We start from the raw sequence: 14,720 nt of genomic DNA, 5'->3' as shown, positions 1-14,720 counted from the left end.
GAGTTTGCTAGCTCTCCAGAATTTTCCTGTGGCAAAGGAGATCTCTCTCCCGAGTTTGATATTAGTAAATTTGCAAGTGGGAAAAAATAGCCAAACTCTCCAGAGATTGTTAACTCAACCAAACTCAAATCTTAGTAAATTTACCCCTTACACTCCTGGTGATCTTGCGGTACCATGATGATGTAATGTTGGGGATACTGTCCTGTATACTGAAAACAACAAAGTAAACCATAACCCTATTCACTGCACACTGATTTATCAGATTAGCCATGTAAATCCAAAGAAATTTTAAATACATAGGGATATTTTTATGAAGCTGAGATAAATCCTTTCTCAAGCATTAGGGCTTATCTAAGCTTGTCACAGATTTCTCCTGCTGTACCTCTCTTTCCGGCAAAATTATTATAGACTCTCACAGCGCTTACCGCCATCACCATAGCCTGCTATGACCATGATAGACTGAGTCAGTTTCATTTAACAAGCAGAAAATAGCATAGCTTTTCGGCACTAGTTACTGCCGTCTCAGAATGACATTAGCAATACCCGGCAATGAGGACAAGGGAAGCTGGAGAAGCTTCAGAGTCACATCACCATCCCATGTGCTCCATATTGTATATCGCTGTCATTTATTAAAAAAAATAACTGCAGTTATATTACTGTGAACTTTTTGCTGAATAGCTCATATTATCTATACCTTATTGTATGTGTCCAGATTTACTGTACGTATCTGATGTGGCTGCCATACTAGTGAGCAGCGGAATGATTATCTGTCATTCTAGGAAAGGTTACAGTATACAGTGCAGCTCACTCTCCTCTATAACATATGGAAATATTTATGTGCTTCAAAATCAAGCTGAAACCTTTTGGAGATGCATCGTTTCAATCAAAAAGAAAATCTTTTAATCTCTAGTCAACTATCCTCGTTGGTGAAATTGTTTTCTGCATAGTCTGAGGAGGTTTGTGGGTCACCTCGTCCTTGGAATCAACTGCCCGTGTGCTTGGGAATGATTTCCTAATGTTACTCGCTCCCTGTAAACCTTTGCATTTAGTGCAGAAATCAGCTACATTAACTGCTGAGACAGAAAGTGATGGTTAATTTAACACAGAGGACGGCTCTATAGAGGCTGCTTTGTAGTCTGTGAATATCACTTACACCATTTACCAGCACATATGCCAAGTATGTATAAAAGTGTGCAAGTCACAGTTTGTTGTATAAGCACCTGTAAAAGGTATAGGTTGTTTTATTTCTTTTTTGTTGTTGTCTTTTATATTCATTATTCAATCCTAACAGCCCCAGATATGTACCCAGGCCTGCCGAAATGACTTAGGGGATGGCCAAGGTGGGAGGTGGGGGGATCAGTGGTGCTGTGAATCACGTAAGCACATGGGTCAAGGAGCTGGATGGCGTAAAAACAGCCATTGCCATATTTTCAAGCCAACATATCATTCAACTACATAAGTCCATAGGTCATATGATAAATGTAATGATCATAGAGTAAAATATAGTTTTCCACAGTTGTAGCAGCTCATTGCTATTGCCAGTATATGAATTGTACTTTCCAATCTAGGATCCCAATTTATGAACATGATTTAACTACTCTGAGCATATGATTGGATAAAACTTATAGAAATGTTTTCCAAAGCTTTAATATCTGGGGCTGATGCTAGAAATGAGCAACCTGATGCTGTTGGAGATGAGCTCTAATAAAAACATACCAGCTTTAATACTTAGTGCAGGCATGTCAGCCTACAACATTTCATTTGCAGAGAAAATTGCTTCTTCTGTGATTTTATTGACACTTGTGGAATGAGTTTCCTTCTTTTATTGGTTGGTCTTTGTCAGCAGCCTTTTTACTAGGTAAATGTAGTACTTTTTATAGGCAAGTGTTGCTCCTTGGGACCCACTTTCAAAAGACTTTAATTTATGGTACAATATTATTTAACTGAGATAAGGATAAGGTGCACAGGCATACACACCTCCCAATTTGATTTCCAAGTGATCCACGGCATACAGAACTCAATCACAGGGCTTATCTAGTTCATACAGCTAACAGAGCTATGCATTAAGACCTGGAGCCTGTTGTTTGGATAAGGGCATAATACGGGTGAGATATTATAACACAGCACTGCTCTGCATTACTGTGATTGCAGGACAGCTACCTCCATACAATAAGAGATAATACTCCATAAAAAGTTATTCATACACATTCTTCAGTCATTATTCCATCATTTGCTAATGGCCCCAATTTGTGGGACGTATATTGATGGATCTTTTATGAACAACAGGTCTATTGGAGGTGCTACATTATAATCTCTTGTGAACTATTATACATATGTTGATGCGCAAAGTATTCTGCATTATTGTTCTCTGTGGGATCAATGTTTTAGCAATCATATGTGCATACTTTAAGAAATAAATTTGACTTTTTAAAATGTAAATGTAAAATCATATCTACTTTGTAATTTATGTGGAAGTGTATCCACCTGCAGAGCTGTGTAACTGTTTGGCTTTTGTATTTTGTGGTTTGCATCCCTTATCACAGCAGCTTGAGTCGGTTTAACCAATCTCACAGCCATTTGTGTATTCATTCATTGCTGATATTAATACCAAGTGTATCTTGATACCTTCCAACACGTCAGCTCAGTGAATTGGGAAAGGGGCATTATCGCTTGTATCTCCTCTCCTCTATCTGCTCTTTATCCCCCTCTGCTCCACTCTGACTACCTATACACTGATGTGTGGGCTCTATGTAGAGCTTAAGTGACTGGGGCATATCTGGTTGGGGCAGTGGGATAGAACCCTCGGCTTGGGACTAGCCTGACAAAATCGGGACACTTGGCATGATTAGGGGGAGGGGGTGCTTTCACTCTTTTACTGAGGGTTTGCAGCCTTTTTCTTCCCTCAGAAGGATTTGGTTTTTCCTACATTATCTCCGCTATATCTGAACTTGCCAAGGTTGGACCTTGTCCTATAAGTGTTGCACCGTCCAGTTGCACTATTATAGAAAAGTACATATCTAGCTGCACTTCTCACAATGTAATAACAATGTTTCAACATGCAAAATTGACACATTAAAATTAAACGGGACATAAGTAATTTCTTAACTAACTTATGACAACTAAACTAATCAGTGTAAATACAGGCAAAACCAAGTCAAGTCCTTGCACCACCTGTTGGTTGTTTAAAGCATGACAGGTCCATATGATGCTCTGGGCTTGTCACTGCAGAGCAGGTTGTTCTGGTAGGGCATTGATCCACGAGGCCGTAGTGTAAATGTAATTTTACAGTAGTCCATTCTCCTTTTGTAGGGGCTTACTTACAGTACATTATTTTCCCAAGGAGCATTGCCTGAAAGCCTCTCTATTGCTCATCATTTTTCTCATGTGGCGAAAAATATAAACATTGATATGAATGAAGGAGGTAGTTTTAAATTGATGTTTACACTCGTTCTACTACAAGTATTGTTTTCGACAAATTCAACAAACTTGAGACATTCTCTATTTACAGTTCAAAGGACCAAAGAAATCTTTTTAGATTTAAAATAGAATTGGTAGGAAAGTATGTGAACTTCTGTCATTAAAGAGGTGACACTGAGCCACATTGTTTCCATTTGTCGTTACCACCGCATTGCGTTAACGCTTTTCCATTATTGCTGTATGATGATAAACCAAATAAATAATTGAAGCAATGTAATGAAAAACAATACAGTGAAAAAATTTTTCCTAATTTGAATGTTGAATTTTTTTTCTGCAATTCATTTATTATGTTTGGAACTGAGGGTCTGATTCAGCGGGTCGATGGTGCCCTAGTGCGCATGCGCACGACGGAGGGAGCTACGTCGTGCGCATGCCCGAGACCCGAATAGCGACGGCCAAGCCGTCGCTATGGGTCTCGCACCACAGGGGGCGTGCTGTCGATGGTGAGTGACACCACGCCCCCTTTGGTGGGCGTGCCAGGATCGTGGCTGCCCAGACGGAGGCGTTCCCATGGGAACGCCTACCGTCTGGGGCCGGCCCCACTGACATCACTAGTGATGTCAGTGGGAGTGCTTTTGGCTCTGATAGAGCCAAAAGCACTCCTGGGCTTGCGGCAGCGAGACCCTACTGCAGGATCTCGTCGCAAGCCCGATGGTGACCATCTTTTTGGCCGCTCGCATAAGCTGTGGGTGGTCACCCACAGCTATGCGAGCGGCCACGAGGCCGCTCCAATATTAGGTAGGAGGGCCCTGATTCAGAGCGAGCGCACTACGCCACCGTCGACCCGCTTGCGAGCGATCAGTGCTCATGAGCGGGTCTGAATCAGGCCCTGAAAGCTAAAATTAATTTCCCTGTACATGCGACTCAATGCTGACTCATGGTACAAATTATTCTGTGTAAAGGTGCCCACACACATACCGACTTGCTCCCAATCAACCAATGTACACGATTTCCCCTGAACTCTCCCCAGGCAGTCGTGGTCACGATTTGGAGTTAAAAATGTCCAATCTGACTTAAGATCTATCTTGCAGCCAGTGCATTGTATCCCAGATTGGCTAATCTGCCCTACTGCACGGCAGATCTGAAGATGCGATGTACGACGAGCGGGGACGTGCATCGGCATTGTGATCAAGTATAGAAACTCACAATTTGGCCATTTTTTACATGATCTGTCGTCGCGATTCGTCGAAATCGGCCAAATTGGATGAAAAGTCGGTATGTGTGTGGGCACCTTAAGAGTTTGTTACACTTTTTGAGGATTTTGGAAGATAAGATCAGAGCTTTGCTAGGATGCTTTTAAAGCATGCCCTTGGTTTAGAATAATTCCTACTTCATTTATGTAAAAAATGAACATTAAAACAAATCACAATATTATCACTAGTTATCACTAAATTATTGCTAGGGTAAGGGTTAACTTATCGTTTAATGGAGCCAGTCTCAGGGGATATCTGTATAATGAAGTCACATGCACAGTGGAACCAGTTTTAGCTTTTCAGTTCTAAACAAAACAAATCGATTGCAAAAAAAACCTTAAAAAAATCACAATAGCGAGCCCAACTAATCCATTGCAACACATTAACGGGCATTTTTAATTGAGTAGCAAAAAGAGACCATGGAGAAGTACAGGGCAAATATAAATACATGAATTTACTCCACAGTCTGTTTTTGCTACATACAGTTGTTTAAAAATGGCCGTTAATGTGTTGCAATGGATTGGTGGCGCTTGCAATTATGATCTGTATATGGATTCCCGTGCCTGCATGTGCATATGTTATATTCATTTACTTCGATGTTTTGTGCATGGTTTGTATAATCTTTGTGTATATGTTGTGAAGTGTTGTACATTATTTGCACTGTTATGCATTTCTGTGTGTACTGATGTACAATGTATTTCAATATATTGTACTTGAATTGCAAGCCTACATGTATGTATATTTTGTTAAGATATGTCTTGTGGAATACTTCACGTATGCAGGATTTGCTTGTATAGTAATACATATATATATATTACATAATGCTATGTCCATTTTTTGTCCAACTGTCTCAGATATCTGGTGATCATAAATGTTGGTCACAGCCACTTCTTTCTCATTGTATTATACAAATATGTCCTCATACATTCTTGCTGCAATAGCGCCAAACAACTCCTCTTGGCGCGTTGGGTCCCGTGCAGCTCTGCTAGCGCCAAGCGTCTTTTTCGGGCGAAAATGTGAAGCAACTAGGAAGCACCAGCAGACTGTGCTGATTGATTTGATATGCAACACTTGTATGTCTGTGTGTGACTGAGTCTCTGAATCTGTGTACGAAGTGCTATGGTGCAGCGGCTGCGGATTTTTTCCACGCCAGGTTTAGTTTTGCTTGGTATACAGACTCAGGCCCGTATTCAATTTGAGGCGAAAAGTCCATACTTTTCGCCTGCTGGATTTTTCGCCTCCTTCGCCTGTTTTGCAGACGGAAAAGTATCGCGCGCGTTCCCGCTATTCCCCGTATTCGATTCCAAATTAGGTGAAATCGGGAACAGGCGAAACTTTGATCGGCAAAAAAATACAGGAATTTTCGGGAAATAATTGTAGGACCCCCCTAAAGATGTCCTGACCGGAGGATCACTACAGGTACCCCAGTTTTTGCCTGCAAAAGAAAGTTGGGTTTTTAAATAGTCGCAGCAGGTGTTTTTTTCCCGACTTTGTGAAGTGAAGCAGAAGAGCACTCTGCTTTTTTTTTTTCGTTTTTAAAAGTGGTCCCATCAAATTTGGGGTACCTGAAAATGGGTAATTCTGCAAAAAAGCACCTGCCGCTAATAGCCTATTCTAGAAAACACCTCCCGCATACTTACAGAATACCCCTGAGCCTATTTGGCTTTTTTTAAACATTGATCCAGTTTTTTGTTCACCCCAAAAGTTTGAAAAATTTTTTTGGGGTGTACGGATATTTTTTACTTTTTTTTGCACATTTCGTTTTAAGGGGGCATTCCCAAGGGTGCAGGCTATATTTTTAAAGCATGCACCCCTAAACCTCAATTCTGCACTTTTTTTCACCTGCTAAAGGCAAGTGAAAATTTATTCCCGTTTTTTTTCAATTGACTTTTTGCGCCATCTACGAAAAAAACGTGAATTTTCGGGAAATGTGCCTGGGACACCCCTAAAGATGTCCAGACATGGGGGATCACTATGGGTACCCCATTTTTTCCCGCTGATGGAGGTCGGGGTTTGTAACAGCCGCGGCAGGTGCGTATTTGTGGCTATGAAGAAGTGGTGAAGAATAGCACTTAGGAATATTTATTTAAAAAAAAAAAAAATGTATCAAATTTGGGGTACATTAAAATGGGGGTAAGCATATTTTAAGTCCCTAAAGTTAATTTTAAAACTTCTGCTGAAATGCTCCTGCCGCTACTCTGCGCAATGAAGAAAACACCTGCCGCATATAAGGGAACCCCTGTGGATTTAATTTGTCTATTTTAGAAGTGTTTTCTTTTTTTTTTCTTGACAGTTTATTTTTAAATGACATTCCCAGGGGTGCAGGCTATTTTTGTTAAGCCTGTACCCCTAAACCCCAATTCTGCACTTTTTTCACCTTCCAAAGGCTGGCGAATATTTATCCCCGTCTTTTTACCTTGACTATTCACACCCGCGAAAAGTCATCGCACACAGATATACAAGGGTTGCATATCGAATTAATCAGTGCAGTCTCCCAGTGTGGTTGCAGCAAAGTGGGTACACATGCACCTAGCTTTTGCAGCATACATCTACTAATGAACTTTTATAATGTTGTATCTGTGCACTTATGTGCATTGTACTGCCCCTCATTATTGCAAGCAAGATAAATATATTCCATTCTAAACCACAATAAATGTAATTTATAACATTAATCCTTTCTGATTAATTATTCTGGCTGTCTTTTGTGCTCATAGGAAACCTGAAAAGGGGGTACAATATCTGATTGAACGAGGCTTTGTACCGGACACCCCAGTTGGAGTGGCTCATTTTCTCCTGCAGAGGAAGGGACTCAGCCGACAGATGATTGGAGAGTTTCTGGGCAATAGGCAGAAACAGTTCAATAGAGATGTCCTTGAGTGAGTATTATTGCAGATTATTGCCCTATGCTTTGTCTTATTATATCTCTTATAGGGGATTGGAATGCTGGTTTCTGAAAGTGCATAGGCTGCTTAAATAAAATAAAAAATTCCCTTATCTTTGTGCATATTGGGCCTGATTCAGCAAGGATCGCAGTTGCTAATATTCACGTAATCGGCCGATTGTTGCGCTCTGCGCATGCGTATGCATCGCAGTGTGTTTGCGCAAACTAGCTATTGTGATTGGGACTGCGAATGCAGAGGTTACGCAGACCCCAAGCACCGTTTGTGGGTGGTAACGGGGAGTGGTCGGGGAAACGCAGGAGTGCCAGTGCTGTCGATCGACGTTGCAGGAGCGTGCATAAATTATCCACTGCGATGCTATATGCAGTGTGAGGTCTCATAGCGTGCATGGAAGTTAGCAATTTCTGATTAAGGTCAGGGCTTGTGCAAGTGTGCGTGAGGCTTTGATGGTACTCGATTGTACCGATGGTTTCACTATTTTGCTAAACATTACAGATGTGTGTAAGGTAAAGTGGGCATCCTTATGTTGTGCTGAGTTTGCATTGCGATCGCAGCGGATTAGCATGCTATTGCAGTTGAACTGCGTGCGTACGCAATATTGCGATCCGTAGTGAATCACGCCTATAGACAATACTTCATTATTGGGATAAACACCAGGGATAAATTACATTTTCAGGAACTGTCTTATTTTAAAATATTTGGTTTCTTCATGTACTCACTATTTAAAGCTTTCTAACCTTGATATTTCCTATCCACTAATGGTGTATCCAAAACATATGCATTATAAGAACTTATATACATCTTTTTAATACTTATAATATTACAGAGGATCTACTGAGTAGCTGCTCATTATGATAGCTATAGTTCAGTAAGAGCTGGAGTTACCTAGCCCTCTCAGTTTAGGCACTGGGTGACTCTCCTAGCCGTGTGCTGTGGAGAATTGATCCAGCTGAACAGAGGCCCTGATTCAGAGCCGCTCGCTCTGACCAAAGCGCTCGCTCTGAATCAGGGCCCTCCTCCATTAAAATGGAGCGTCCTCCTGGACGCTCGTATAGCTGTGGGTGACCACCCACAGCATATACGAGCGTCCAAAAAGATGGTCGCGATGGTCTTGACCATCGCGACCATCGGACTTGCGAGGGAAACCCTGCGGTCGGGTTTCCCAGCCACAAGCCCTGGAGTGATTTTGGCTCTATCAGAGCCAAAATCACTCCCACTGACATCACTAGTGATGTCAGTGGGGCCAGCTTCAGACGGTAGGCGTTCCCATGGGAACGCCTCCATCTGCCCGCCACGCCCCCGGCACGCCCACCAAAAGGGGCGTGCTGTCAGTCACCATCGACAGCACGCCCCCTTTGGTGCGAGACCCGGAGCGACAGCTTGGCTGTCGCAGTCCGGGTCTCGCGCATGCGCACGACGGAGCTCCCGCCGTCGTGCACATGCGCAGTGGGGACCATCGACCCACTTGCGAGCGTACTGCCGCTTGCGAGTGGGTCTGAATGACCCCCAGAATACCTAGTATCTTATTTATGCTGTTTATTATCGTGAGAACTAATTGAAAGATTGTATTTACAGTATGTTAGTTCACTGAGCCTAGGGAGAGATTCCAGCACCCAGTCACTATACATTAATCAGTTAGTAGTATTATCGATCTAATCATGGTACATACGCACACCAATTTGAAGTGGTCTATAAAAATCATTTTACCGTGGTTAAATTAGAAGCACTTCCCAACACACCTATAAGATGCAGCATACATCATTACCAGCAGCATCATGTGTCACACACGGTGCATATTTGTTATTAGTTCCTGGTTTATGGAAGCAGTCACTGTGACCAATGGCACTATGGTTCATACTGACTTGTCTTGTTCTCACTGTGGCATTGTATCTTGAATATGGATTCAGGCATTAACAAATATTTGGTATACATCATTCCGCAATCAGTACATCACAGAACTATATTCAACCAACCATGGAGAACCATATTCGGTGCCTGTAATGCATTCTATGGATCTTTGACCTGCATCTCAGTCTTATTATTTTATAACTTCATTTGTAGAATTCTCCCAGCCCTGACATTTACCAAGGATTGGTGCTGTTAAATGGCTTTTAGCGGGCTGTCAGTCTGCTGCAGGCTCATCCTTTGATGACCACGGACTCCCAAGAACAGTCTAATGACCTTGTTGCATATAGAAAGATAACTAATTTACAGAAGCACCAATAATCCAATCCCTCTCAGGCTGCACCGATGTGCCCCACTGTGCCCCACAATTCCTCCGCGCATTGCTTCTTCCTACATCAGCTGTTTTTTTTTCCAATTTGTGAGACATGGTAATGGCATCTGTGTCAGCTGCTGAAACAATGCACAATATTCTGACAAATATAGAAAAGATCTATTAGATATAAATCTCGTGTTCTTCCCTGGTCTGCTGACATTTAGCTATTTTTGGAGACAATTCAGCAAACTAGACACTATTGTTAAATGATCTTTTTGTCTTGATTGGCGCTGATGAGCTGTGACAACTGTGTCAGACAGAAGACAAGATAGATTCCGCCAATACTGTATATTTGGAGTAATAGGACTGGAAACATGTCTGATCTCAAAGCTCCCATAAGCTTGGGGAATACTTTCATTACTGCATTTGTTCTTTTACATTTATACTTGGTTATTTCCAGTCATGCTCGTCTCCAAGATTTTGCTCAAGGTGCTTCACATCTCTGGATTGCTCTCCCTCACTAGTCAGACTCTTTACCTGTCTGCCCAGATTTAAGCAGGCCCTTAATACGTACTTTATTTTATCAAAGCTTACTGCCCCCACTCCTAGTGTGATACTCTTCTCCTCTTCCCTTCCTCCATGTATCCTTTCCAGTCCTCTCTCCAACTGTTCGGCTTTTCCTTAGTATGTAAGTTCTCTTAGGCAGAGCCGTTGGGAGTGGGTACTATTTACCGGTATGCAACAGGGAAGCCGACTGCCTAAATACCGGCAGCCGGCTTCCCGACTGTCATATCCCGGTAAGGGTGAAATGCCGGGCGTCTAGATGTAGACGCCCGCATTTCCCCGACGCCGGGAGACCGGCGCCCGGCATCCCGATCGTAGTGATGCCGGGCGCCGCGAGCGGACAGCCGCGGGGGGGGGGAGGGTTAGGTTTAGGGCTCCCGGGGGGGACTTAGCGTTAGGCACCCCCCCCGGGAGGGTTAGGGTTAGGCTAGGGGGAGGGAGGGTTAGGGTTAGGCACCCCCGGGGGGGACTTAGGGTTAGGCACCCCCACGGGGGACTTAGGTTTATGCAGCGGGGAAGGGGGTGCTTAGGGTTAGGCACTTAGAGGGGGGATTAGGGTTAGGCACTTGGGGGGGAAGTTAGGGTTAGGCACCCCTAAGGAGGGTTAGGGGGGTTAGGTTAGGTTAGTAGATACCTATCCACGATTGGGATTTCCAGCGCTGTCTGGCTTCCGCTGCTTCGAACTCTGCTCATGTCGGGCTGCCGCTGACGGGAATGCCATGCGGCCGGCGGTATTTCATACCCATTCCCTATTTACCAGGGCCCAGAGGTGCATGGGGGGCCTGGCAGGAGGCTCGGGAGCTTTGGAGGAGACTTATCTCCCTCTGTGGTGTGTTTTGTTGCCACTTTGCAGCATAGTACTTTCATATTCTTTTGTCTAATGAGGGTGTGGCAACGCCTCCATATGTTGGGTACAGAATAATTAAGTAATGTATTGCTTCTTACCTACAGCTGGCCATGGCATGCTCCTGCTTCCTTCAGCAACTTGCCCTGTTATTTCCCCTTCTTCTCTTTTTAGTTATTGTACATCTATACAATATATATGTATGCATGTGAAGTTAAATCCATCCATAGCTATTATCTGCAGGCAGTCAATAATATTTATTTATACGTTTACAAAACATGGCACTCACACCTTTGCTTCCCCAAGTACTTCTGTCAGTCTCAAAGCATCAATGAACGGTAAAATACAGATCAGTGTCTGTCAAAAGTGCCTTTATCAGAGCCATAGGGACATAAGATAGTGCACCTGAAAAAGTGCCATGGCCTCCTGGGGAAGGGCCAGGGAAGAGATAGGGGAGGCCAGGAGATGCTGGGGATAAAAGAAGAGGAAGTTACAAGTGATAATGATGATAAACAGAAAACTGACAGGCCCAAACAGCGCCCCCTGCCCTGCGGTGCCCTGTGCCAAGGCACAGGTCACACTACCCTAGTTACGGCCCTGCCCTTTATAATATATGTCTGGAAACCATAATGTAGGGAGCCAATTGGCTGGCATTTGTCAAACAAAGACAGAATGAAGTTCATACAAATAACTTCTCAATTGTTTTTCCTGATTCTCGGGTATTTTCACAGCCGTACTAAAATCAATCATACATTTTAAGTAATTGCTAAAGGCAAAGGAGCGGATCAGTCCTACGTCTGCTATACAAGCATGACCCTATCTCTCTGTGGAACATGGTAGAAGCCGGATTTGCTTCATTGCAGATGCATTTGTTGCAGGCAAACCAGTGTGCAAATCATTCTTCATAATCTGAATATATATGAAAAGCCCATTTACCCACTATAAATTGTGAGAAAACTTTTCTCTGTTAGCTTTAACTTGTTTCAGAATATAACCGATACAATAACACTTAATTGGCTCCCAACAAAAATTAGCCCTAGTGTGTATGTGTGTACGTATGTGATAGGGAATATAGATTGTAAGCTCTACTGGGCCAGGGACTGATGTGAATGGACGAATATTCTCTGTAAAGCGCTGCGGAATATGTGTGCGCTATATAAATAACTGGTAATAAATAAATAACTGAGAAAGGCATGAGTACCTAATGCAGGAATGTCTATATAAACCCAGACTTGCATTTAGCTTGCTGGGGTGAAGATCAGATAAAAATTCTGCACCAAGTATTCCAGGGAAGAAGGATTTTGCTATAATAGGTACTAGGCTGGTGATAGCATTGCTTTCTCCGAGCGTAACTCCTACTGGCAGGGGCAGATCCAGAAGAAAATGACAAGGGGGGCACTTTAATTGGGGGAGTGTGGTTGGGGGATGTGGCTGCACTCGTATTTTCTACCTAAAGGTTGTGTGCCAAATGTTATTCCAAATGAACATTCCACTTATATTTTGAACAGCTCAGTAATTGATGTGAGTAAACAGAAGTGCTGGTAGGTAAATTTAGAGTAAATGGCCAGTCGCTTTATGGATTTTTATAGTGTGAAATCAAGTTAAGATGCATTTTCTGCACTTCTGCCACCAACTGAGACTCCAATGTTAGGCAAGTAAAAAGAAATACTTTCATTAGTTTGTCACAATCTTCAGTGGACAAAATGTGCTGATCTTACCCAGGACCTCTATATGACATTATAGTGCAAACTTTTTAACCCGAACTGTGCTGAGGATTCTGCATGTTTGTGGCAGAACAAATACATTGCATTTCATGTTGTCTTTCAATAATATAACAAAAACTGAAAAAAGGAGAAAAGAGTGGGCGCTACCAATATAAATCACCAATTATGCTAAAATTTAAACCACTCCTGCTGCCCCCACACAGTGGATCTGGAGGTTCACCTATTTACAATGGAGACACAATAAGAAAAGAAATGGGAGCGCTGGCAGTGGCTGCTGATTTAAAAAATCATTATTTATTTTAATTGCACGCAATACAATCCCCAAAAAAAATTTTTCTTTAAAACATCAAATAAATGAAAAATACAGATGGAAGTAATTAATTAGGCTACTAGTGCCTTACTACTAAAATGCGTAACCGGTTCCACCATACAATATTAGTACATATCGATATAGATTTCTCCAGAGACTAGTATAGAGATCTCTTATATAGACACACATATATTGGAATAACGGAGCATCAATCAAAAATTCATTGGTCACAATTTGCCAGCATAGATTAATATTTATGTCCACTTATACCCGATTAGTAAAGGGTTAAATGAATATAGAGAAAGCAGCACAGCTTATTCAGCGCGGATTAAAGTGTTAGTATTGTAGTGTTAATATTGCAGTAGAAAATAGGTAGTTCCTAAAATAGGTACATTATCATCCAACCATTTAGGTAGAGAAGCAAGGTATATTGTGGCAGTTAACCTCTACCCCAATCCCAGGGGGAGGATGCGTGTGCAATAATCGCCTGCTCACAAGTAAAGAACAATATCAGCCAAAGATTTTTACCACTTTGTGCACCATGTGGTCCAGAGGCGCTTTTGTCCTCAGGCAGAGGGACCTCTTTTCCTGAATCCTGGCACTTGTAACCGTTCACAATGTAGTGTCCTCCATACAATACAGAGAACATTCTAGTGACCACAATATCATACAGAGCGCATAGTAGATTACGCCATACAAAACAACCCATTCTAGTCACTCTTATGCAACATGAACATTTCAATGACTAACACATAATACAGAGGGGGTTTCAAAATGCTCGATTTGGCCACAAACCAGGCGTTCTCAACCCCAATCCTCAAGTACCACCAACAGGTCATGCTTTGTTGATGTCTTTAATCATGCACAGGTGAGTTAATCTATTTTGTTATGGGTCAGTAATTATCCCACCTGCTTCCACAGACAGAAATCCTCAAAACATGACCTATTGGGGATACTTGTGGGTTGAGGTTTGAGAACCACTGCCATAAAGCAATTAAAAAAAACATATATCAAGAAAATAAAATGTAGATGCACTGTACAAGGCCTATGCAAGGTATGTCCTTCTGATATCAGGCAAATCTTTGCTAAGACAGACCTTTAACTAATTGGTCTGTCTCGGCACATTAATTTATATAAAAATGTCGATAGCCGCATTGCGATGTGCTGCGATAAATTGCTGTACATTTCAAAAAAATCTAGTCTCTACTCTCATCCTTTCCTCTCCTCCTTAGTCTTTCCACCTCACCTCCTCTCTTTTACTCTTTCCACCTCACCTCTTCTCCTTAGTCATTCTACCTCTTCACTCCTCCTTTATTCTTACCACCGCACATCTCCTCCTTTTGTCAATCCATCTCACATCTCATCCTATAGTCATTCCACCTCACCTCTTCTCCTTTAGTCATTTCACCTCATCTCTAATCCTTTAATCTTTCCACCTCACCTCTCCTTTAGTTATTCCACCTCACATCTCCTCAATCATTCTACCTCTT

General features: G+C 42.3%; 1 protein-coding gene across 3 annotated transcripts in view; it reads left to right on the top strand.

Annotated features, from left to right (window-relative positions):
- The window catches only part of IQSEC1 (IQ motif and Sec7 domain ArfGEF 1), a 135,026-nt gene that overhangs the window by 64,374 nt on the left and 55,932 nt on the right, over nt 1-14,720 (top strand). For all 3 annotated transcript variants that reach the window (XM_088482469.1, XM_088482468.1, XM_088482470.1), the window contains exon 4: nt 7,385-7,546. In XM_088482469.1, coding sequence (XP_088338595.1) covers nt 7,385-7,546 — 162 coding nt within the window. The remainder of the gene's footprint in view (nt 1-7,384; nt 7,547-14,720) is intronic.

This window comes from Taudactylus pleione, unplaced genomic scaffold, assembly GCF_031769625.1.
Source record: "Taudactylus pleione unplaced genomic scaffold, aTauple2 ptg000289l, whole genome shotgun sequence".
Classification (NCBI taxonomy): domain Eukaryota; kingdom Metazoa; phylum Chordata; class Amphibia; order Anura; family Myobatrachidae; genus Taudactylus; species Taudactylus pleione.
The sequence above is the reverse complement of the archived record's forward strand: the minus strand, read 5'-3'. Positions and strand labels throughout refer to the sequence as shown.